Consider the following 26,493-nt stretch of genomic DNA (forward strand, 5'->3'; position numbering starts at 1 on the left):
TGGCCCTGCCTGTACACGCTGGCTGATTCCCAAACACGCCGCCCCGCCGGGTTACACCAGCAACATTAGCTCTGCCTAAACATGCCTACAGCATCAAGTCCTGCTATTAGAGCCCCACCTACTGGGAAATTCTTCTTCTTATTGGCTCTATCCAAGGACATGAGTGTCACACTCCATGAAGAGCTCCTAAATTAAATCTTAAAAATCATTGGTAATATTTAGTGTAGGTTTTTTTCTACCTGTTGAGCGTGTGGCCGGTCAGCAATTTGCTATCACTAAATCAATGACCATTACTGAAGAACCAGGTCTCAAACGGAATGTAGATGAACAGGATGCTCAGGGCTACTTGTACACGGAATAACCGATTGTGTAAACAGCTCGAGGGTTAACCATTTGCCACTCAGCTGCTTTCCACCAAAAGCTGCACCAGATGAACGGATAGCTCAGAAAAGTCGAGACTTAATGCAGTGTGTTACATACTGTCAGTATCCCTGCAGCCATCTGCTCCACCTGTCCACCATTAGCTAGGAATGCGGCCAAAGCCAAGCTCAGTCAGCAGGGATCAGCCGTATTATCTGGTAGCAACGGCGACATCGTTATTTATGAGTTACATGGACGATATCAAACAGGATCAAATTAAAGAGCCTGGTGTGAAAATATTTGTTAATGGGATGTGTGGAGATTTTACTGTGCGGTCACTCCAGGATGTTTCAACCTGCGTCGAACACGAGTACAGCTATCACACAATCTTTACATTTTTCCATCCAAACATAAACAGGGGAACATGTTCAATTAAATGCTTAAATTTCCACGACTTTTTTCCCCTTAATTTTCAGTCACCTAAAATGCAGGTTTCATGTGAATATATGTATGATGCATTTTCAAAAATATCCATATGTGTATGGACAGGACTCTGACGTATTTGTGCTAGCATGAGGAAATCTTTTTAATGGAGGTTTCAAAGCTGTTCTGTAAGTTGCTCAGGATCGTCAATAAAGTCGTCTGCCAAATTCTGTAACTGTAAATGCAGAGGCTTTAACAAAAGCATGGGATTTACACAGAGCTGGGTTTTTGTAGACATTTTGCCAAGCTACAGAGACGCTATTTCTGCACTGTCCCGAAGGACGTTACAATAATAGAATCTGTTTATTTGATGGATTGGTGTAAATAAAGTGCTTGAGCTTCTGATGAAATGATGCATCGCACTTAGACGTGAACTAAAGCTTGTTGTATCTGAACTCCCTGATGGCAGAGCACTGGTACCCACAGCCTACAGGCAATTCACACACCGATGACATGATTCTCCTCCCCATCTCCATGGATACAGCCATTCGGCGACGTGCACCGTTTCGGAGGAGAATGATAAATTGCTGGCAATTTGCAGCTCTGTGCAATCTGCAGACACAAAGGAGGATTCTGGAAACGTGTTACATGCGGTGTGTACGGTTCTCCATGGGAGGGGGGTCAATCCCCGGGGTCCAAACTAGAAGATTCAATCCAATATTAACTAGCAGTATAAAACATGCACTTAAAATGTCATCACAATAATTGGCTTTAATTATACTGGAATCACAGAAGGCCACAATATGTTAATTAAGCATCTAATCAATCACCACATTGTGTATTGTTGCTTTGAGAGTATGATTATTAATCAGGAACAACATAAGTATAATTCTGCCTTCACTGATGAATATATCAGTCACTAAGTACTAGCCGATTGAATTTTAGTAAAATGTAGTTTAGTTTTTGTCCCATTCAGATTGTGAAATAAAAAAACCATTAGATTGTAGAGAACTCGTTTTTCTCCGAGCATCATCAACTCAATAATATATTCATGAAGCCATTTGGTCTAAATGTGTAAACCCTCCTCTGGCCCTGTGATTTCTCACCTTAACTAACAGACTCATGGGAAAACTGTGGCTCTACTAAATGTACCACTTCACCTCTCTGAGACTGCAGTCCAATCCAAACAAATCACCTCACAAGAGACACCCACTGCCATCTCGCCTCTTATCACATCTCTCCTCGGGCTGCGAGGGGAAAATCAGTCCCACTGACAGGAATGATGATCACCATTAATGAGGTCATTTAAAATCCGTGGCTCAGAGCTGGACAGGGCAAAAGGAGGAAGCATGAGCTTGAGGTTGGGGTGAAAATGATTCTTCTGGAGTCATTTCTGTGGATTTGAGGGCACGGTTCAGATAAAGCAAAGAGATTACCAGACATTTACAGTTACCCTACCGCCAAATAAAAGCCACCCAATTCCATGTTAAAATTGCCTAGAAATTTTGTAAACTGAGGTTTTTCCAGCAGAACATTTCCCAGAGCATCACACCAGCTTGCCCTCATCCCATAGTGCATCCTGGTGTCATCTCTTCCCCAGATAAATGATGAACACACTCTCAAAACATGAATCATCCAGCCAGGCCACATTTTTCCACTGCTCCATGGACCAGTTCTGATGATCATCTGCCAGTTCTAGGTGCTTTTTGGTGGTGGACAGGTGTCAGCATGGTTAATCTGACCATTTTGGTGCTGCATAGTCCAAAATGCAGCAAGCTTCAATGTACAGTCTATTCTCATACATTTCTATCATCATCACTGAGCCCAGAGCACCCATGACCCAGTTGCCGGTTCACCGGTTGTCCTTTTTTGCACTACTTTTCGTTGGTACTAACCACTGCACCCCATAAGACCTGCTGTTTGGGACATGCTCTGACCCAGTCATCTAGCCATCACAATCTGGCCCTTGTCAAACTCAGTCCGTTCCTGACGCTTGTCCGATATATAGCCCTTGACAGATGTCACTGTAATGAGATACTCAATGTTATTCACTTCACCTGTCAGTGGTTTTAATGTTATGGCTGATCGGTGTATGTGTATTTTTCAGATTGCAGAGGGTTATTCCCATTCCAGTTAGCAGTGCTGAGCAGTGACACTACTCACTCTTTCCGGTGCAGGTCCCAGCAGGATGAGATCAAAAAGATTTCTCTGAATTCTCAAGAGAAAACACTCTACCATCCAAAGAAAACATGCGACAGGTGTGTTGCTCTAATCATAATGGCATGCAGTAGCTCAAATCAAAACGCAGAAAGTAGAGTCAAACTGCCAAGGAAGCAGCGGTGATGGAAAAAAAAGATTTGGTTTTTGGACCATGAGGTACAGATTTGTTTATCCAGAGTTCTTGTAATTAACCAAGTGTGTGAACATCTGGGACATCAGCCAGGGGAGTGACACGATCTAACGCAATCCCACGGTCTTAAAAAAAAAGGTACTTGGCAATTCTCAGGTAGATCAGTAAAAAGGCAGACGGACCTGTTCGTGTTTTTGTGAGCTTGTTATGAAATATTACCTGTAGTATTTGTCATCATGGTTAAATCCAATATTAGAAAGTGAATTCAGGAGTCACTTTGTACCATGTGAAATTAAACACATTACTAGGTAAACAGTTACATGCCATCTTGGTGTAGGAGAATAGCACGGGTTCTGATCTCACAACCTTCTCTCACACAGCTCACACTGTAATGTCTTCATGACCACCTGAGCTGGACAGGGCAATAAAGATGTGTGGAAGCACTCAGAAGAAAAGTAGACGTAGGATTACTTCATTAATGTATGTGACTCCAAGTCCATGTACAGGGTCACTGGTGGCTCAGTGGTAGGTTTCTCACGTACCATGCAGAAGGTTCTATTCCCAGCTAGTGCCCAAACCCCAGTCACTGGATGCAGTGCCAGTCCCAAGCCCAGTTAAAAAGGGAGGGTTGCATCAGGAAAGGTATCCGGCATAAAACCTGTGCCAAGTTGTTGGCCCTTTGTGGTGACCCCTCACATGTGTAGGGAGCAGCCAAAAGATCAACAACTCTAAAGTACAAGTTCTAAGGTGATATTTTAGCATCGAGGCATCACTTTAAATTCCTAACAAATCTAAAGTTTAACAAATATTACAGAGAATGAGCCTCAATACCTATCAGTTAGGGGTGTAATGGTTTAACCTACAGTAGTCTAGAAACATCATGCTTTGTGTCATGCTCTAGTGTTTCTGTTTTGTGTGTTTCTCGCCTACACGTTTTTAAAAAGAATTTTTTTTCACACATGTTCAAAGTAAATGTTAAACCCATTCCTGCTCTCTGAGATGCTCCAAGTGTTTGTTCATAAGCAACTCAAATGTGAAGGTGTTTATCTTCAACCACTAAAATTCTGTGTAACAGAGGTTAAAACACACATCTCACACTGAAAGACAACTTTTAGGACATTTCAGATCAGACTCCCAGCCAGAACATCATTCATTTCTTTATACTGATTGAATATGTCGATTTGGAACATCAGTGTACCGCTAAACCGGGTTAAGCAACCTTCTAAAAAAGCTACAGGTAGCTGAATTTAAAAAAACAAAAACATTTTGTTCCAAAAAAACAATCAGGAAACATAATGTCACCTGAGGAAAATCTTTTTGTGACCTAATGTCTTCCAAAAATTCCATGTGCACCACATCCACCTCATTTTAATACAATAGTTGACCTTTATTCGAAGAGCTGGCCATCACGTAGGTTGAGCGGTCACATGATCATAACATGTCTGTTGGCTTTAATTCACATTCTCTTGACTTGTTTACTTGTTGCTTCTCTGACAACTCACTGTAACCATCATCTGTATCTCATTGTTCTACTCCAACGCACGGTTTTGTTTTTTTAGGCAGGTGACGTCAGATAAGAGCACTTCCTGGAGTCTCTTTGTTCTGAAAAAAAAAGCACAAATCCTCTTTATAATAGACTCTTCCAGGTAAAATCTCACACCATGACTAACTGTTAAACCGTGGCTAACTACATACTCTTTATTGTGGCATAGTTAGCTGTTAGCATTCATGCATCGTCTGAGGCATTTTCATGCTAGCTAACATTTGAGAGATGAGGAATAAAGCTGTTAGTGTGTTAGTTAGCACTAGCTAACGTTGCTACTTGGTGTAAGAGGCTCTTATTTACCAGCTGAAAGCAGTAATTCTAATATTTTAATAAACTGAAGAGTTTCCACTTTTAGCAGTATTTGAATTGTACAGAACTGTAAAGAATTTCTCTAATTAGATCAAGTGACTGAATAGTAAAGAGGATTCAGGATTATTCGATGGTGCATTAATATAAACAGTGACAGCTCTGTTCTTACGGTCACTCATGTGCCAGATACAGTCATGCAAAGCAACTTTCTGTCCATTACCACTGAAATGTAACCACTGAGCCACCACGTAGCAGACCTCGGGCTACGCTCTGACCACCTGAAGCCTGTTCGTACTCCACACAAGCAGCAATACATTTCGTCTCCATGACCACACACTCAGACAAAACAGTTTACAGTTCTGTTCCGAGCGTCTCTTTTATAGCGCCTTCCTCTTCATTGCTTTAATAAGTCACTGATACTGCTAGGAAAGGAACTGAAACGCTCTCGGACACACCGGACACTGGTTAATGAGTAAATTAACGCTCGGCTCTTTATATGGTGCCTTCTTTTGTCTGAGGTAAATCCGGTTCATGCTTCTTTAAGCACATGTTCATTTAAGTAAGTGACTGTGTGGAATGTGAGAGAACGGCATTTGCATGATGGTGTTATCTTCTCTACCTCCATGGCCTCTTGTTCTTAACACTTTTTCCTGTTTTAATCATGGTGCAGAGCTGAGTCCAGGCTAGCAGACACACGCTAAACCTTTACTGAAGGAGTACTTTATCAAAACCGTACTTAATGACAATTTCCCAACTAAAGCTCTTCATTTCATACAATAATGCCTTACTTACTAACTAATATTAACACAAACTAATATTTATAGTTCAAAACACGTCTTTAAACACTTCTAAAAAGCCGTCGAGTCTGGTGTAGCAGCACAGGTCATGTGATCCTATAGCGGTAGCCATTAACAGACCCTTAAACTGAGATAATGACCACAATTCGTCATTTCAAGAGCAACATCAAGTTCGGGTTTGTTTCTAACGAGCATTTAGATCCTGAGATCAAATTCTGACCCCTAAATCATTTGCCTAAGGAATAAATGCACCATTTAAAACATTAGGACATGAATCTATATCTATGTACGGAATGAAACATGACAGGATAGAAATATAATCCTTGATGGATAGGTGTGATCCTCTTACAACAAAAAGGGATTATTGTGTAAGGCCTGTTTGCTGTTAATAGTTATATTTATGAAAAGCTGTGGAAAGTCAGGGAGATAAGTTATCTCCGGTTCAGATGGTGCAATGCTGTTTCTACTCCTAAAGTCACACTGAAAACTAATAAGATTTGAAATGATTAATAACTGAAGCTAAAAAACACACGATTTCCACAAAACTACTAAACTTTCACACAATAATCACTTACAGTACAGTCTATAAACCACAAATCTAATAAACATAGTCCTAACAAAAATACAAATAAATCTCTTCAGATGTATCTTTAAGAATGTTTTGTTACAGGTATCAGTACCATCATGTTTGCCTGGAATCCCTGGGGTTAGAGATTCAATTTCCACCCCACCTTTTGTGTGTGTGTGTGTGTGTGTGTGTGATTGTGATCTGTGATTGGTTGGCACCCTGTCCAGGATGCCCCCCACCCCCATGGCCGACTGTACTGTAGTGGACAACATGCTGCCTGTTACGAAGCTCCGACATCCAAAAGACTCCTTCCAAAAACAATAAATAAAAGTCTCTGTCTCAGGAATACGCAAACAACAAATTTACGACTCCGTTTATAGTTAGTCTTACGTGGAGTGTCTGCTGTACAGGTTCGGGTGACTGAGCTGTTGCTATGGAAACAACTAGTACATTAATATAAAACTGCTGTTGTAGAAAATTAATCAACCCCTTTTGACCAATCAGACTGGAGATTTCAACAGTATCTCCAGCCACCATCACACACACACACACAGCTTTACAGCTGAGGAACTCCAGATCCAAACAACATTCGAACACACTGCCTCCTTTTTTTCTTTTTTTTGTACAATTTACACTCAGTGGCCTTGACTTTGACCTTGCACCTTGTTTAAAAGGGATGTTTTCGCTCCTAAAAGGGTTGCATAGCAAAACTAGACAAGGAGCGAGCATGGAACTTCTCACAGCTTTTGTCCTTTTCTGTTTTTCGTTCTTTTCTCTTTTTTTTTTACAGTCAGACTTTCTCACACAGTAAGCCTTTGTTTTTCTTATATAATAACGAACACTTCCTAAGCAGATATATAACCCATGCTAGGCTTTTAAAACCCACTCTGATTAATCCTCTCACTTGTTTACAGACTGCGAGACTCTGTGGCTCTAATCCTCAGCATCCCATCTCAAGTCACGTCAAGAGGTTTTATTGTCATTTGGAGCACATATGCAGTACACAGTGAAATTAAAACAACGTTCCTCCAGAACCTGCTGCTTCATAAAGACACACAGCTACAGAAAACAACACATATCTCTGGTATCTGTTGTGAATTGCTACACCTTTAAACAGTATTTGAAAGAATATTACAACTAGGTTTAAAAGTATATTAATATAAATACATTTCCACATATTGTACATTATACTGGTCAAATTAAGAGGAACTACCTAGTCCATGTAGTAAGAATGAACTGAGATTAGAGAAGGCATCATCACTGCCTCAACAACCACATTCCATACATTCCATACATTCCATGAGCTGACTGCACTGGTTGAGAGTGTAACAGGAGACTGGACACCTGCAAAGCGCTGTGTGCTGTAAATTTACTAAACATTATAATACAAAAACATATTTAACTCTAAGCTCATCTGGCTTCTCTCACAGCAGACGTTTCACACAAGTCTAATGTTAATGCTGTTGATCAGGATTGCTTCAGTGAACCATCCGATCCACATATTTGATTTCAGAACAGGTTTTACACCGGATGCCCTTCCTGATGCAGCCCTCCCGTTTTATCCAGGTTTGGGACTGAGAGTTAACCCCTGAGTGGCTGGGTTGGTTTTCTTTGGTTAAAAACATGTAAGGAGATGTTAAATGAATGTTTACGGAAGGAGTCTCCAGTGTCAGAGGTTTGTAAAGATCATTCATGAGATATGGTGGTTTAGAGGTTTTCACATCAATCTTGCACTTCCGATAAATGCTCTCCACGGCATAACAGAGCCATCAGCTTATTCTTTAAATGTTCACACTTCTGTATCTTACCTACTGTGAGAATCACTGTGGTCACTAAATATTTCATAGATTGCAAAAACTTTTGATTTTACCACCAACTTGGCTTGGTTAAGCTTAAGGGTCTTTCTTAACCATGACAACACTTAGACTTGAACACAGAACCTTCTGATTGGTGAAGCAAAGCCTTAACCACTGAGCACGGAGTCTAACTCACACTGATTCAGTTCCTACCACTGAATTAACTCCAGTGAGATTGGAGTGTCTCAGGTGTCTCAGTGGTGTTTGGATGGTTGTGTGTTCAAATCTCAGCTCCACCAAACTGCTTTGATCGGGTTCCTGAGTCTGATTTCAGAAAAAAATCTGTAAAGTTTACATCAAAACACTAAGTTTCTCAACAAAATGTGATTTCATTGCTTACACTAAACAAGTCTAGAGTGAACGATGCAGAACGCTGTTTTATTGTACTGTGTACTGTACCGTGGACATGGCTGAAAGACAATAAAAGCTTCTTGACTTTGATTCTCAGCTCAAGTCATGTTGGAGGTATGAAAACTTATCATAATATTGTTACTGAATTCAGTCACGTGAAACTGATGCAATTATTCAGCACACTTTCTATCAGTGTACTATATGAGATATTTTAGTACTTTATTTTGATTTGCATTTGTTTAGTGTAAATTTTACTAACCAGGTTGCCAGAAAAAAGTACTGTTCTATCTACTGTACATATTTTACTGAGTATTTATAGGATAGAGTGCTTTAAGATGAAAAGCTGATTAATAAGATTGAAGATCTGGATGCAGGCTCTTAAGGCTTGATAGATTTTCCATTTCCATTACTGAAGTGATAACTGGTTTGTTGAGACCTAGTTACAACAAAAAACAGTCATCAGTTTCCTGTGGAACATCTAGAGCACTACTGAGGCAGACATGCTGAGGCATCTGCACTCGTTTGCTTCAGATTAACGTCCAGATATATAGCATAAAGTCCATGCTAACATCATAAAGTCTGGAGTCCTGAGTCACGTGTCGCAGAAGGATCCTGCTGAGTGTAACCCTGACAGAACACAGAGCCGCAGTGTAAAGAATCTCAAGCGACTACTACAGGGACATTGTTTATGCGTGAACAAAAGCCATGAAGTATGTTCTCTTGATGAAATACATCACTGTTTTTCTGCACGTGTCCTCGTTTTAGAGATGTCATGTATCACGTTCACACGCAACATAAAGCATGAGAGCATTAATGGGAGGAATGGACTGTACTCGGACTAGACAGAGCTTACGCTTCTCATTAATGGAAGGGAAATGTAGACTCTGAAGCTATGAGACAGCAAAACTACCCGCTGCACCACCCCACTGCCTCTGCAGAAACCCACTGCATGTGTTTACCTTTAGCTTAACATTGACATCTAAGTAAACATGCGTGTTCAAGACAATATATTTCTGTAAAGGACGCTTCATAATAACGTCACTATTTCTGTGTGCTTTTTAAGTAGGCAGATACTCCTGAGTTTCTGTAAAACTTCAGCGCTTCTGTACCTGACCATCATAACTACATAGTAACTACATAACTAACCCTATCCCTAGATTTTACTGGAAGCACCTTAAACCAGAATATACTAATCAATGTGAGCTACTATAGCTAAACAGCTAGCTGGCATGATATAAAGCAGCTTCTTAGGGATTTGTTTCCGCTAGCGGAGCAGAAATTAAACAGAACATTTAACCATATTGTGTTCAAAATGTCACTTATGTAATGTAATTTGTTAACTTGTTTAGAATTGAACAATTAGACTGAATTTATGAAGTTAAACCTAAAGAAGATTCATTCCTGTATAGGTCAAACTATAAAATTTAAAAATGTGTCTTAAATGCTATTACTTAATTTTCATCAGTGACATTGTGTCATACGTTAGTGGAAAGCATGATATTATGACTTCAAAACTTTACACTTTACACTGAATAAAAAAATAATCCCTGTTCTTGGAGGATGTTCATTACACATGCATTTCACTGCCAGCTAATAAGTTATATAAGTTCTATACGATAGGTTAGAGATGTAACTTGGGAGGCTGTGGACACTCGGGAGGTTTCTCCAGCTCTTTTTCATATGACTGGTTTCGTGGTTTTTATCTCCACCTCCTTTGAAAATTTCAGTTATGTTAAAATATTTCATAAAGACAAAAGCGAGAGAGAAGTATTTGTAGTATAATCAGGAGAAGGTAAGTCTGAATCCCGATGAAGCCACAACCAGCTGTGGTTTACTGTCAGTGATGAAAAATTGGCCTTGCACTCAGGGTGACATCAAGTATGACATTAGCCTCTCTCTCTCTCTCTCTCTCTCTCTCTCTCTCACTCACTCCCCCCCCCCCAGTCATTCAGAGCAACACTGACCAATCGCGGTCTTCCGTGGAAGGAAGAGGTTAGATAACGCTTTCCTCTGCCCTGTGACGCAGCATGAACAGCATTTTGAAAAGGATTGGCTTTGTGTGTCTTGGAATAAAATCACACTCAATTAGTTATTGAAATTTTGCTGTTTTTTATGTTTTGTGCTGCACATGCTGAGAGACAGGAAGAGTATGAGTAAGACAGGACACACAGTATCACTGTAAATAAAATACTCATAGTGTATATCTGACTACTATCACATATGTATAATTCATCATACTCAATACATACTGTACATAGAAAATTATATCTAAATTGTATTGCCAAAAGTTTTGGGACACTCCTTCAAATCATGGGTGTTGTTTTTCAGGGGTTGGGCTCTGCAGTCTCCGCTCTAATGCTCTAACGCAAAGGTGTTCTATGGGGTTGAGGTCAGGACTCTGTGCAGGCCAGTCAAGTCCTTCCTGTGCTCTACCTCACCACCAAAAAATATATTTTAAATTTATTAGAAACAATGACTGAATCCAAAACAGGTCTTATTTAAAGTTATAACACCTAAAATCACTGTATATCTTAATCTAAATCGTCGGTGTGCAACTGTGACACCACACTGACATCTGGGGTGCCAGACATTGTTAAAGAAGACGTATCACTCAGCTGCTGTGTGTTTTACTGTATCGCAGCTCAAACCATTCTTCAAGGGCAGAAAAGGCCCGTTGTTTATGAGTTCATTCCCACCAAGGCACGTCTCGTGACATCACGCAAGAGCTGGTCATTCAGCAAAGAGATGAGGGGAAGCCAGCTCTTTTCACCACAAAGCCAGTCACCAGCTGAGGCTGTCAAACCCTAGCAGCTCTGCCAGTCACTATGCAGCACACACAGTGAGTATATCAACTCCTAAATGAATCACTTGTGCGTCTCCAGAGGTGACTTGGCACGGCTCCGACGATCATAACCACAATCCATTTAGAACGGCTAAGCGGGAAATCTTTGGCTTTGTGTGAACTGTGAAGCAAAGGTTATGAGAGCCATATCTGCATGTGAAAAAAAATGTGTAGGTCTTAGTAAGGTTCTGGGATGTGAGGTAAGTAGGCATTTGTCAGCTGTGACAGGAAGACACACGCACACACAGTTCCCTTTTAAGTGGCTTGCCATAGATGGGCTGGAAACACAGCCGGGTGAGCTCCAGCCTCCAACATGTCAGATCAATGCACCGTACCCAGATACAAGAAAAATCCCCCGGCTCTGGAGAAGGGGCTTTTCCAGGAGAAGCTTTTCTTACAAAAACAGTGTTTATCTCCGTTCCCTTTAGCAATCCGTGCATGCAATAAATCAGCCATTAACTATTAATGACACGAGAGCAACCACTATCAATGCCACAAGGACAAGCTTTAGCTGCACCAAACATCTGCCTGTCATTTAGGTAAAGACATGTCTAATCAATCACAGGAGATTTACATTGTAATATACATCAACAGCGTGCTAAATGTTAGCACTGCGGGGGGAAAAGATCATTTAAAGCCACTTAATCCTCAGGGCTAATACCGTCAATAAACAAACCATCATCTAGAAAATACGGTACAGATGAGCACTAAACCTGCCAGATTCTGAGACTGGGACGAAAACGTGGACGTATTCATACAGAAATTAAAATAAAATCAAGCGCAAGGTTAGTGTGATGTTTTAATTTTGAGTGATTCCAGGCAATTACTGTAAACCCTGGCTTATGGATTAGTATTTGTTGACATGAACTCAGAGTAATGAGATGAGTCAATACACCATGATCTATTCATTTCTATTCACTTTATAACTCTATCCCATAGCTGTATTGGAGTTAGGGAATAATTAATAATAGTTTATAATAATAGCTGCATAATAAGACAGAGTGTTTATGGCTGTCAGGTGTGTGTGTGTGTGTGAGTGTGTGTGTGTGTTAACTCATTGAAATGACATACTCATGTTTGTTCATGTCACATAACTGAAAGTATGAAATATATGCAATGGAAAAGTAAATATCTTCAGGTGTGTGTGTGGAAATGAAAGCAAAATAACAAGAAGCGACTGGAGAAATGTATACAGCAATATAATATCGATCTAAGAGTGTATTCAAAAATGTTTCAATTATTAGTTCTGAAAATCAAGCCTAACCCTCACACACACACACACACACACACACACACTGAGAAGGAGTAGAAGCTGCACCTTGTGCTCTACATGACCGAGGTTCTGAGTGTTTTTCTATTCTTTGACAGCCCACATTTCCACTTTCTCTCTTTCCCAGCAGCAGAGTAAAGAGCAGTAGTCTTGTAGGGGGTTGTTGCACTCACCTGTCCGCCGTTCAGCTCACCTGCGCTGGAGGAAGCCATGTTGAACTACAGGAACACTACACACACACTCACACACACACTCACACACTCACACACACACACTCACACAGATCTGACGCTGCACAAAAAAACTTTCTCTCGTTAATCCATGCGTTTAATTCCGCAAAGAAAAGAAAAAATACGAAGGCGTGTGATAACGACCTGGAGTAAGAAGCTTTAAAGTTTCCGAAGTGAAGTGTTCAGGAGGAGTGAGCAGGAGGAGTGAGCAGGTAGGCTGAAGCTGGAGAGAGTGAAGGGGAAGTGCTTCAACTGCTCCGGTGTGGGCGCGGCGCTGACTGCCCTCACACTAACTGCCCTGCTTTACACAACAGGAGAAACACACACACACACACACACACACACACTGCTGAATGTACAATTACTTTAATTCTACACCTCTACACACACACACCGTGCACTTTATTAGGAACACCTAATGTACACCTGCAGTTACCTAATCAGCCAAGTTATCTAATCATGTGGCAGAACAATGCAAAAAAAAAAATAAATAAACAATCATGCAGATACAGGTCAGTAGCTTCAGGTAATGTTCACATCTATCATCTGTGACAGTGGCATGGCTGCTGGTGCCAGCTGGGCTGGAAAATCTCTCCCGGGATTTTCACACAGAACAGATTCTACAGAGTGGTGTGAAAAACAAAAAACTCTGACCCAGGAGTGGTTCTGCAGGCGGAGACACACCACTGAAAGCATCTCAGCATACTACAAGAGTGGAAGACCACATCAGGATCCAGTCAAGATTTGAACTTGAGCATTGAGCATTAACTCTTCCCGTCACACTTGCCCCTGGTGAGAGAGGATTAAAAACATACCTCAGGTCAACAATGAGTCCAGGGAGGCTCTCAGCACTGGCACTGATTTCAATTGAATGCAGCTTCGAAAGGTTTTAGGACATGCTGGACATAATGGCAGTATAGCTTAAGCTAAGGATTGTACACAGGTGTCTTGTACTGTGAAAAACAATGTTGAATGTACAGCAGCAGGACTGAACGTGTATCTACAGAGCAAACACAGGTTGCAGACTGATCTCTAAAATCTCTAAATATCGCCTGGGATAGACTTCAGGTTCCTCGCAACCCTACAGAAGTAATATTATTATTATTATTATTATTATTATCATTATCATCAACATCAGTGTTGTTGTTGTTGTTTTAGCTGTACAACATTTTTATAGACCAATTTCTCCCTTTCTTCAACAAATTCAAGACTCTAAGCTTTTATTTTTAAATCAGATGTACACAGATGTGTGGCGGATGATTTGTAGGTTATATGTATGACATATGTGCATCAGTTTATATAAAACACATCACCTTCTCTTGGGTTCATGAAAATGTAAAAATACTGTAACTGAACTTTAAAGCATGTCATCAGTGCGGTAACCAGCAGGGGGAGATGTTGTTATAAAAGTCGCTAAAAGCTTTCTTTTCATATACACCGTACATTCTGCCCTACGGTATGAAGGGTTGTATGTATATAATTAAATCTTTCGATCATCAAATCATTATTTTTTAAAGACTAAATAATGAATTAAATATATTCCTTGTTTCTTTTAACTATTCTTTGAATTATTTTTGTATTTAATAATTTATAAGACCTTGGCATGTGCCATGAGATAATAAAACATCTCAGCATCAGTCATCAACACCAGTTTGAGGAATCTCTTCATGATTTCTTCATGATCTCTCCTCCTCATGATCTCTCCTCCTTATGATCTCTCCTCTTTTTAATCTCTTCATGATCTCTCCTCTTCATGATCTCTCCTCTTCATGATCTCTCCTCCTCATGATCTCTCCTCTTCATGATCTCTCCTCTTTTTAATCTCTTCATGATCTCTCCTCTTTTTAATCTCTTCATGATCTCTCCTCTTCATGATCTCCCCTCTTCATGATCTGTCCTCCTCATGATCTTTCCTCTTGATGATCTCTCCTCTTCATGATCTCTCCTCTTTTTAATCTCTTCATGATCTCTCCTCTTCATGATCTCTCCTCTTCATGATCTCTCCTCCTCATGATCTCTCCTCTTCATGATCTCTCCTCTTTTTAATCTCTTCATGATCTCCCCTCTTCATGATCTGTCCTCCTCATGATCTTTCCTCTTGATGATCTCTCCTCTTCATGATCTCTCCTCTTTTTAATCTCTTCATGATCTCTCCTCTTCATGATCTCTCCTCTTCATGATCTCTCCTCCTCATGATCTCTCCTCTTCATGATCTCTCCTCTTTTTAATCTCTTCATGATCTCTCCTCTTCATGATCTGTCCTCCTCATGATCTTTCCTCTTGATGATCTCTCCTCTTCATGATCGCTCCTCTTTTTAATCTCTTCATGATCTCTCCTCTTCATGATCTCTCCTCTTCATGATCTCTCCTCTTTTTAATCTCTTCATGATCTCTCCTCTTTTTAATCTCTTCATGATCTCTCCTCTTCATGATCTGTCCTCCTCATGATCTTTCCTCTTGATGATCTCTCCTCTTCATGATCTCTCCTCTTTTTAATCTCTTCATGATCTCTCCTCTTCATGATCTCTCCTCCTCATGATCTCTCCTCTTCATGATCTCTCCTCTTTTTAATCTCTTCATGATCTCTCCTCTTCATGATCTGTCCTCCTCATGATCTTTCCTCTTGATGATCTCTCCTCTTCATGATCGCTCCTCTTTTTAATCTCTTCATGATCTCTCCTCTTTGAATTATTTTTGTATTTAATAATTTATAAGACCTTGGCATGTGCCATGAGATAATAAAACATCTCAGCATCAGTCATCAACACCAGTTTGAGGAATCTCTTCATGATTTCTTCATGATCTCTCCTCCTCATGATCTCTCCTCCTTATGATCTCTCCTCTTTTTAATCTCTTCATGATCTCTCCTCTTCATGATCTCTCCTCTTTTTAATCTCTTCATGATCTCTCCTCTTTTTAATCTCTTCATGATCTCTCCTCTTCATGATCTGTCCTCCTCATGATCTTTCCTCTTGATGATCTCTCCTCTTCATGATCGCTCCTCTTTTTAATCTCTTCATGATCTCTCCTCTTTGAATTATTTTTGTATTTAATAATTTATAAGACCTTGGCATGTGCCATGAGATAATAAAACATCTCAGCATCAGTCATCAACACCAGTTTGAGGAATCTCTTCATGATTTCTTCATGATCTCTCCTCCTCATGATCTCTCCTCCTTATGATCTCTCCTCTTTTTAATCTCTTCATGATCTCTCCTCTTCATGATCTCTCCTCTTTTTAATCTCTTCATGATCTCTCCTCTTTTTAATCTCTTCATGATCTCTCCTCTTCATGATCTCTCCTCTTCATGATCTCCCCTCTTCATGATCTGTCCTCCTCATGATCTTTCCTCTTGATGATCTCTCCTCTTCATGATCTCTCCTCTTTTTAATCTCTTCATGATCTCTCCTCTTCATGATCTCTCCTCTTCATGATCTCTCCTCCTCATGATCTCTCCTCTTCATGATCTCTCCTCTTTTTAATCTCTTCATGATCTCCCCTCTTCATGATCTGTCCTCCTCATGATCTCTCCTCTTTTTAATCTCTTCATGATCTCTCCTCTTTTTAATCTCTTCATGATCTCTCCTCTTCATGATCTGTCCTCCTCATGATCTTTCCTCTTGATGATCTCTCCTCTTCATGATCTCTCCTCTTTTTAATCTCTTCATGATCTCTCCTCTTCATGATCTCTCCTCCTCATGATCTCTCCTCTTCATGATCTCTCCTCTTTTTAATCTCTTCATGATCTCTCCTCTTCATGATCTGTCCTCCTCATGATCTTTCCTCTTGATGATCTCTCCTCTTCATGATCGCTCCTCTTTTTAATCTCTTCATGATCTCTCCTCTTCATGATCTCTCCTCTTCATGATCTCTCCTCTTTTTAATCTCTTCATGATCTCTCCTCTTTTTAATCTCTTCATGATCTCTCCTCTTCATGATCTGTCCTCCTCATGATCTTTCCTCTTGATGATCTCTCCTCTTCATGATCTCTCCTCTTTTTAATCTCTTCATGATCTCTCCTCTTCATGATCTCTCCTCCTCATGATCTCTCCTCTTCATGATCTCTCCTCTTTTTAATCTCTTCATGATCTCTCCTCTTCATGATCTGTCCTCCTCATGATCTTTCCTCTTCATGATCTCTTAATAATGAATTAAATATATTCCTTGTTTCTTTTAACTATTCTTTGAATTATTTTTGTATTTAATAATTTATAAGACCTTGGCATGTGCCATGAGATAATAAAACATCTCAGCATCAGTCATCAACACCAGTTTGAGGAATCTCTTCATGATTTCTTCATGATCTCTCCTCCTCATGATCTCTCCTCCTTATGATCTCTCCTCTTCATGATCTCTCCTCCTCATGATCTCTCCTCCTCATGATCTCTCCTCCTCATGATCTCTCCTCCTCATGATCTCTCCTCCTCATGATCTCTCCTCCTTATGATCTCTCCTCTTCATGATCTCTCCTCCTCATGATCTCTCCTCCTCATGATCTCTCCTCCTCATGATCTCTCCTCCTTATGATCTCTCCTCTTCATGATATCCCCTCTTCATGATCTCCCCTCTTCATGATCTCTCCTCTTGATGATCTCTCCTCCTTATGATCTCTCCTCTTCATGATCTCCCCTCTTCATGATCTCCCCTCTTCATGATCTCCCCTCTTCATGATTTCTTCATGATCTCTCCTCTTGATGATCTCTCCTCCTCATGATCTCTCCTCCTCATGATCTCTCCTCCTTATGATCTCTCCTCTTCATGATCTCCCCTCTTCATAATTTCTCCATGATCTCTCCTCCTCATGATCTCTCCTCTTCATGATCTCTCCTCTTCATGATCTCTCCTCCTCATGATCTCTCCTCTTTATGATCTCTCCTCCTCATGATCTCTCCTCTTCATGATCTCTCCTCTTTTTAATCTCTTCATGATCTCCCCTCTTCATGATCTGTCCTCCTCATGATCTTTCCTCTTGATGATCTCTCCTCTTCATGATCTCTCCTCTTTTTAATCTCTTCATGATCTCTCCTCTTCATGATCTCTCCTCTTCATGATCTCTCCTCCTCATGATCTCTCCTCTTCATGATCTCTCCTCTTTTTAATCTCTTCATGATCTCTCCTCTTCATGATCTGTCCTCCTCATGATCTTTCCTCTTGATGATCTCTCCTCTTCATGATCGCTCCTCTTTTTAATCTCTTCATGATCTCTCCTCTTCATGATCTCTCCTCTTCATGATCTCTCCTCTTTTTAATCTCTTCATGATCTCTCCTCTTTTTAATCTCTTCATGATCTCTCCTCTTCATGATCTCCCCTCTTCATGATCTGTCCTCCTCATGATCTTTCCTCTTGATGATCTCTCCTCTTCATGATCTCTCCTCTTTTTAATCTCTTCATGATCTCTCCTCTTCATGATCTCTCCTCCTCATGATCTCTCCTCTTCATGATCTCTCCTCTTTTTAATCTCTTCATGATCTCTCCTCTTCATGATCTGTCCTCCTCATGATCTCTCCTCTTCACAATCTCTTCTCTTCATGGTCTCACCTCTTCTTGATCTATCAGATTATTATTATTATTGTTGTTGTTGTTGTTGTTGTTGTTGTTTTGTTGTTGTTGCTATAATTATTATAAAACATTTGAACAATCCTGATGTATAATCTTGAGCTATATCATGAACTGTCTGTTTCTTGTAACTCGAGGCTCCATCACATATGTGCTCAAGCGGTGGATTTAAACATTCAGCAGACCGCAGGAAAAATAATTAGTGGACAGAGATGATAGATCCTCAGATATGATGCCCACATGTCCACTAGAACATCAGGCTTGTGCATCTCGTCCATTTGGACAGACTTTGCAGGGGCTAAGGAAGCTGAGTTCTATTTTTTCCATCTGTTTACTCCTCAGAGTCAGCACTTCAGAGGATTGTGTTTGGGGTGGAGATGCTATCGTGCCGGTTATGTGTCACGCCCTTAATTGAGCCGTTGTATGGGCTAATTATAGATGGTGCAGCTATCATTTGGGATTTATAAATAAGAGCAGCTCAGAATAAAGTGGTACACAAGCTGAGTGACGTGACCATGTTGCTCAGGTGGGATATTTTCAAGGCCTGAGGCCATCCACTCGCATTAGTTAGTTAGATTTTTTTCTGAACTTTCTTCATGCTGATGGAATCTAATCTTGTCTCAATCAATAAAAAAGCTCAGCCTGTAGCTGCTTTCATCAAGTCCTTAATGCTCACCTACAACATAACCAAAAAAAGCTGCTGAGCTCCTTATTATGTCTGTCTGGGTTTATTATCTTTTGCCATGCTGCTGATTTTTGAGTCAACCAAAAGACATCTGATTATAAAAGATAAACAGATGACTTAATTATGTTAAAGCTCTTGTTTCTCTGTATCTTAAATCAAATGACTGAATTCTGCCTTATTTGTGTTAACTAAAATCATACAAATATTTATTACAGTATTATACATATTTAAGACAAATATATATATATATATATATATATATATATATATATATATATATATATATATATATATATATATATATATACACATATTATTGCATTGTTTCTGCACTGTGCCCCTTTTCAGCATTTCATGTACACTTAAACACTGGACAGGAAGAAGGTGTTGTTAGCATAGTCTGAGGATGCTATGATTCCCATAACAAATTATCCATAATGCATTTTCTAAATTGCATTAACCAGAGGCCAGTGCTGTCAGCTATAAAGACAGGCTCCATCTGCCTGGACGTGGGTGATGGATGGTTAGGTAATGTTCTCTACCAAGCCTAAGATACAGACAGGTTTGCTCTGATGGAACCTATGCTACGTGTTTTGGTGACAGATTTGGAAACTTGTTTCTTCAAGCAGTATCTCTGAAGGGTCATCTCTAATCATTTATTTTTTGAATTGATAAAAATCTGGTTACTTAAAATAAAAATACACGTGTGTAACCACGTTGCTGATGGCAGGGATCGAACCCGGATCTCCTCCGTAAGCTGGATCGCTTGCAGTTGCCGATCAGACCCAAACACAGGGATCCAGTACGTGAACTGCTTTATTTTCACAAAACAAAACTAACACATTAAACATAGCAGAAATAAACCTTAAGCATGACATGGAAATTTAAATAATCTCAACAAAACATGACTGTAACATTGACGAACATAGATAACATGGTGTCCGGCACTGCCCACGTAGGAATAACACAATAATAGGCATCTGGCAAGGAACTGTGTTAATAACTCCTGACATTGTGGCATCCACGATTCTGAATTGAAATAATAATTTGAATACATGAGCATGCATGTTATATATTTAGTTAAAGCATGTATGGATAATAACGGTGGATATGTAAGCAGTGACATGGGTATTAGCTTTACTGTGCAAACTAGAGTCGAATATCCAACAGTAATTAAGGCAAAGGCTAATGTGTGATTAGCACACTCACCTGCTAGGCCTGTCAGCACATCAAGAGCTTTAGAAGCTTAGCAGGATTCCCAACATCCCCAGTCCTAGTTATCTTGATTGACTCCTGGATCAAGACTTGGAGAATGACCCGTCTGTCACGTAGCACATGATGAGCTCTACTGAAGCTTGATTTATTCATGTATTCAGTGTCAGGAACATCTTTATCCTGATTCTGGTTAGGGTTGTGGGGAATCAATACCACGAGACCACACTCATTAACACCTAGGGGCAACTGATGGTCAGCAAATCCGCCTTCCGAACCTTTTTGGGAATTTGGCTGAAACCTTGAAGAAACCCAGACAAACACAGGGAGAACATGACTCCACACAGATAATTATATGAGTTATTCAAACCAAAAACCCTTCTGAAAATGTGCTGAGCAATCCCAGCATGCACTGCCTGCCCTTGCTTTACACCTGAAGTGTAACTTTTCACATTTTCTTTCACTCAGATTCCTTTGGCCTAGATTTGAATAGTAATGCATTATTTATTCTAGTAAATCTCATCTTAAATAAACCCACAATGATAAAATCCAGCTACTGATCTACTGCACCATTGTATACACAACTGTCACCTTTTCACTGCCAAGCTACACACTCGCATACACAGGAAGACGGACAGAGATTTAAACCTTGGCAGGTCAAGTGGCTCGGTAATCCTGTTTAGAGAATACAGCCACTCTACACAGCTCTGCTTTGGCCTGAGAAAAACAAAGAGATTGGACTGAAGTTATAAATATGACCGTACTACGCATTTCATTTATGATTCATAGAACCTGCATGGCTTCCGGGCATTAGAAGGGCTTTGAGGTGGTTTGCCGGCAGCTTCGGGCTGCGCTGATTCAACTTCTGTTCCACAAGCAGACTGTTCATAACACTGAGAATCCCAGTTATCTGAAACTGACATGTAGCTCAAATCCCTGTGTCTGAGGTCATTTTCTGAGATGATTTTGATGTGAGGGACTTCAGGGTTTATAGGCAGGAGCTTTAAACTGCTTCTTTGACTTTTAAATCCAATCACTCTTTTTCTTTAAACTTACTTTTTTGCTCAGTGTTTTGTTTCCATAAAGTTCAAAATCTGATACTGCTCTTTAAAAATCATCTGAACAAAAACAGCCAGATAAATCTGTCTTTCAGGAGAAATGATTGATTGCAACAAAACGTATAAGTTTACATTCTCTGTATACCTCAGTATGTTTACATCCCATGACATTTTAACAATGAACATTGTCTCAAAGCAGCTTTACAAAAGAAGAAAAACAGAGAAAGGGGAGGGGAAAATGAAAATAAAAAATAAAAATAACTAAATAACTAGAAATAAGAATAAATCATTAAATTTAATAATTAAACTATTTTATCCCTATTTTATCCCTAATGAGCAAGCCTGTAGTGACGGTGGCAAGGAAAAACTCCCTGGGATTAATACCCTGTCATTATATGCAAATCCCAATGATCAACCACTGTGCAATAACTTATTTATATCTTAATACACCGATCAGGTATAACATCATGAGCAGTGACCGGTGAAGTGAATAAAACTGAGTATCTCCTCATCATGGCACCTGTTAGTGGGTGGGATATATTAGGCAGCAGGTGAACATTTTGTCCTCAAAGTTGATGTTAGAAGCAGGAAAAATGGACAAGTGTAAGGATTTGAGCGAGTTTGACCAAAAGGGCCAAATTGTGATGGCTAGACCACTGGATCAGAGCTTCTCCAAATCTGCAGCTCTTGTGGGGTGTTCCCGGTCTGCAGTGGTCAGTATCTATCAAAAGTGGTCCAAGGAAGGAACAGTGGTGAACCGGCGACAGGGTCATGGGCGGTCAAGGCTCATTGATGATCGTGGTGAGAGAAGACTGGCCCGTGTGATCCGATCCAACAAACGAGCTACTGTTGCTCAAACTGCTGGTTCTGATAGAAAGGGGTCAGAATACACAGTGCTTCACAGTTTGTTGAGTATGGGGCCACATAGCCACAGACCAGTCAGGGTGCCCGTGCTGACCCCTGTGCACCGAAGGTGCACGTAAGCAAGTGGACCACAGAGCAATGGAAGAAGGTGGCCTGGTCTGATGAATAACGTTTTCTTTTACATCACGTGGATGGCCGGGTGCATGTGCGTCTCTTACCTGGGGAACACTCCTCTAACTGATATTATGCAAAGCTGTAAATGTAAAATATCTAACTGATCCTCTGAATACTGCAATAACTCCATGATTCTGATGAACAATCATCTCCTTCAGTCTGAGTTCAGACCTGCAGACCAAATATCCCCAAGCTGGCATGTTCTCTTATCTTAAAATATCTGTGTTCTTTACAAGGGTACAGGTCATCTAATATTTTTTATTATAAGAGTACAATAAAGCACATATAAGCCTATTTGTGGACATATTTTACCTTTTTTTAAGCTACACCTTTTCTTGTTCTGTTGGTCATGAAACAGAGGTCAAGATGGTGAGTGCAGATTATATTGAAACCCCTGAGATCCAAGAGCATAAAAGTAAACATGAGATATAAAACAAAAATAGACTACAGGCAAGGCTTTGGAACACACATACACACGACAATAACAGAAACTTGATTCAGAAACCAGGTGTGAATTAGGGCTAATGAAGAAGAGGTGATTACCTTGGACATGTAACATGGACATATGACATGAACATGTGACATGACGGGGCTGATGGGTAATGTAGTTTTCTATAAAGAAGCAAACTGATCTGCTTAAAGCTTATAGTAAAATATGTCTAATATATATATATATATATACACTACCAGTCAAAAGTTGGGACAGACCTTTTAATTCAATGTTTTTTGTGTAGGGATTTATTTTATAGATAGATAGAGAGATAGACAGACAGATAGATAGATAGATAGATAGATAGATAGACAGATAGATAGATAGATAGATAGATAGATAGATAGATAGATAGATAGATAGATAGATAGATACTTTATTCATCCCAAAGGGAAATTCACAGTTTCCAGCAGTATCCACAAACACAGGTAATAGAAAAAATAGGAATGAATATTACAAAAATACTAAAATACCCAAATTAGGGTACAAAAATATAACAAAAAATATATCAAATAACAAAATATAAAATATAACAAAAAATATATCAAATAACAAAATATAAAATATTACAAAAAATATATCAAATAACAAAATATAAAATATTACAAAATATAGTATAATATAACAATATAACAAAATATAGCAGAAAAATACTAAATAAAGAGATTTGGGAATAAATATGGAGAATGAGATGAAAAACAAGTGAGAGTAGTGTAGTGAGAGTTCTGTATAAACCGGAGTGTAGTGAGAGTTCTGTATAAACCGGAGTGTAGTGAGAGTTCTGTATAAACCGGAGTGTAGTGAGAGTTCTGTATAAACCGGAGTGTAGTGAGAGTTCTGTATAAACCGGAGTGTAGTGAGAGTTCTGTATAAACCGGAGTGTAGTGAGAGTTCTGTATAAACCGGAGTGTAGTGAGAGTTCTGTATAAACCGGAGTGTAGTGAGAGTTCTGTATAAACCGGAGTGTAGTGAGAGTTCTGTATAAACCGGAGTGTAGTGAGAGTTCTGTATAAACCGGAGTGTATTGTGTGTAGTGTGTGGTTTATTGTACAGTCCAGTACAGAGAGAGAGTAGTGTCAGCACTGACTCCTCCCACCCCGTGTAGAATTAAAGAGTCTCATGGCATGGGGGAGGAACGACCTCCTCAGTCTGTCAGTGGAGCAGGGCAGTGACACCAACCGGTCACTGAAGCTGCTCCTCTGTCTGGAGATGATGTTGTACAGTGGATGCAGTGGATTGTCCATGATGGACAGGGGCCTGCTCAGTGTCCTCCTCTCTGCCACTGATGTCAGGCTGTTTTCTGAGCCCACAATCGAGCCCGCCCTCCTCACCAGCTTGTCCAGACATGAGGCGTCCTTCTTCTTTATGCTGCCTCCCCAGCACACTGCCGCATAGAAGAGGGCACTCGCCACAACAGTCTGATAGAACATCTGCAGCAGCTTTTTGCAGATGTTAATGTTCTTAGGAAGTACAGCCGGCTCTGTCCTTTCCTACACAGAGCGTCTGTGTTGGCTGTCCAGTCCATTCTTTCATCCAGCTGTAATCCAAGGTACTTGTAGGTCTTGACAAACTCCACACAATCCCCGTTAATAATAACAGGCTCAGGTTGAGGCCTGGGCCTCCCAAAGTCCACCACCATCTCCCTGGTCTTTGTAGCGTTGAGGTGCAGATGGTTAACGTCACACCATGCAACGAAGTCCTGTATCAGTTGTCTGTACTCTTCCTCCTGTCCCTTCCTGATACAGCCAACGATAGCAGTATCGTCCGCAAACTTTTGCACGTGGCAGAGCTCTGAGCTATACTGAAAGTCCGAGGTGTAGATGGTGAACAGGACCGGAGAGAGAACAGTCCCTTGTGGTGCCCCAGTACTGCTGACCACAGGGTCAGACCTGCAATCCCCCAGTCTCATGTACTGAGGTCTGTCTGTCAGGTAGTCTGTGATCCACGCGATCAGGTGTGAGCTTACTCCCATCTCTGTTAGTTTGTCTCTGAGGAGCAGCGGCTGGATGGTGTTGAATGCACTGGAGAACAATCCTGGAGATTTCAAAACTATGAAATAACACACATGGACTTCAGTAATCCATATGTAATGACAACAAAAACCAGTCAGTTGTTATTTTAAGACACGAAGGTCAGGTGTTCTGGAATAGTTCTTGCAAGAACAGTATTGTCAAGTGCATTTGCAAAACCCATCAAGCACCATGATGAAACTGGCTCACATGAAGACCATCCCAGTAAAGCAAGACCAAAACTGACCTCTGCTGCAGAGGAGAAGTTCATTTAGAGTGACCAGCCTCAGAAATCACCAATTAACAGCACCTCAGATTAGAGGCGTTATGAAGGCTTTACAGAGCATCAGTAGCAGACATATCTCAATATCAACTGTTCAAAGGACATTATTGTGGATTTCGGCCGCCTTCAGCATTGTTTTACAATGTAGAGAGAAATAAACATCAGGAAACACCATGGGATTAGAAGGTGTGTCCAAACTTTTCACTGGTAGTGTAGCTATATATATATATATAGGTTTAATAATCTTGTATTTGGTTACAAATCTTTGAGGGGAAAATAGAAATAGCAGTATTTAAGATACTGGTCAGTATGGACAGACTGAACAGTGACCCAAATGATCATAATTAAGCTGCTTGGGAGTCTTGGACGCTTGCTCTACATGAAGTCAGTCTCAGTTTTAGCAATGTTTTCGAGGACGTTTTTGAGACCAGACTTGACATATCATATCATATGTTCATATATCATATGAAGGTGTAATATGTAAATTATCTAGTGTATAGGGGTTTATATGTGTTTAATGTTTAGTGCATCATTAAGCAGTGACTCCTTTATTAGCTAGGGTTAAATATTAATATTGAGCCTATGCAGCACATGCTTACGTAATCAAACCTCCTTTTTTGTTGTTGTCAGACCAGTACTGCACCTCAGCTGAAAAAAACAGAAAAAGAAAATGATGCCTTTCTTGCTAGAACAGTTGCATTACATGAATCTAGCTTCACCTGAAATGTAATTATGTTCTTGTGTATGTTTCTGGGCTAAGCTAGTGATGAGCTAAATTCATTAAGCTGCCTTTCTATATTCATTTACTGCCCTGTTTATGTAGAGGAAGAGCATGAGAGGACAGAGTACACGAGTAACAGAAGACAGGTCTACATGTGGAACAGACTGAAATCAACAGTTCCTGCTAACCAAATCACCCAGATCCTACATTTATTGTTAAACAGTTCTATTGCAACATCGCAGCGTTATATTTCAGGCCCAGAGATGCAAGTCCATGCATGGGAGGAGTCTTGTGTTCTTCTCTTGTTGTTCTGTAACTCCTGTAAAGCAGTGCTTTGTGACTATTTTCTTCTTCATTGTGCTCGCAGATGTATTCTGGTACACTGAGCCTGAGAACCAGGGCTTCTTATTACATAGCGGGTCACTATATTAGCAGGTCTCATTAGTGAGGTTCTGACTGCTGCTTTATTGCACAAAATGTTCATGTACTATAGTTTCTTTTTCATTCATTAATCTTCAGTAGTTTAATCAAGGTCTC

General features: G+C 40.1%; 1 protein-coding gene across 2 annotated transcripts in view; it reads right to left on the reverse strand.

Annotated features, from left to right (window-relative positions):
• ank3b (ankyrin 3b) overlaps positions 1-13,183 on the reverse strand; it is a 160,342-nt gene extending 147,159 nt beyond the window's left edge. Inside the window, exons 1-2 of one of the 2 annotated variants that reach the window (XM_058406126.1) lie at positions 13,047-13,183; positions 12,846-12,963 (exon numbers count right to left, since the gene is read on the reverse strand). In XM_058406126.1, the coding sequence (XP_058262109.1) occupies positions 12,846-12,884 (39 nt within the window). In that variant the 5' untranslated portion in view covers positions 12,885-12,963; positions 13,047-13,183. The other variant, XM_058406127.1, reaches the window with a different exon arrangement.
• Between the last annotated feature and the right edge of the window lie 13,310 nt (positions 13,184-26,493).

Source organism: Hemibagrus wyckioides, linkage group LG13 (assembly GCF_019097595.1).
Source record: "Hemibagrus wyckioides isolate EC202008001 linkage group LG13, SWU_Hwy_1.0, whole genome shotgun sequence".
Classification (NCBI taxonomy): Eukaryota; Metazoa; Chordata; class Actinopteri; order Siluriformes; family Bagridae; genus Hemibagrus; species Hemibagrus wyckioides.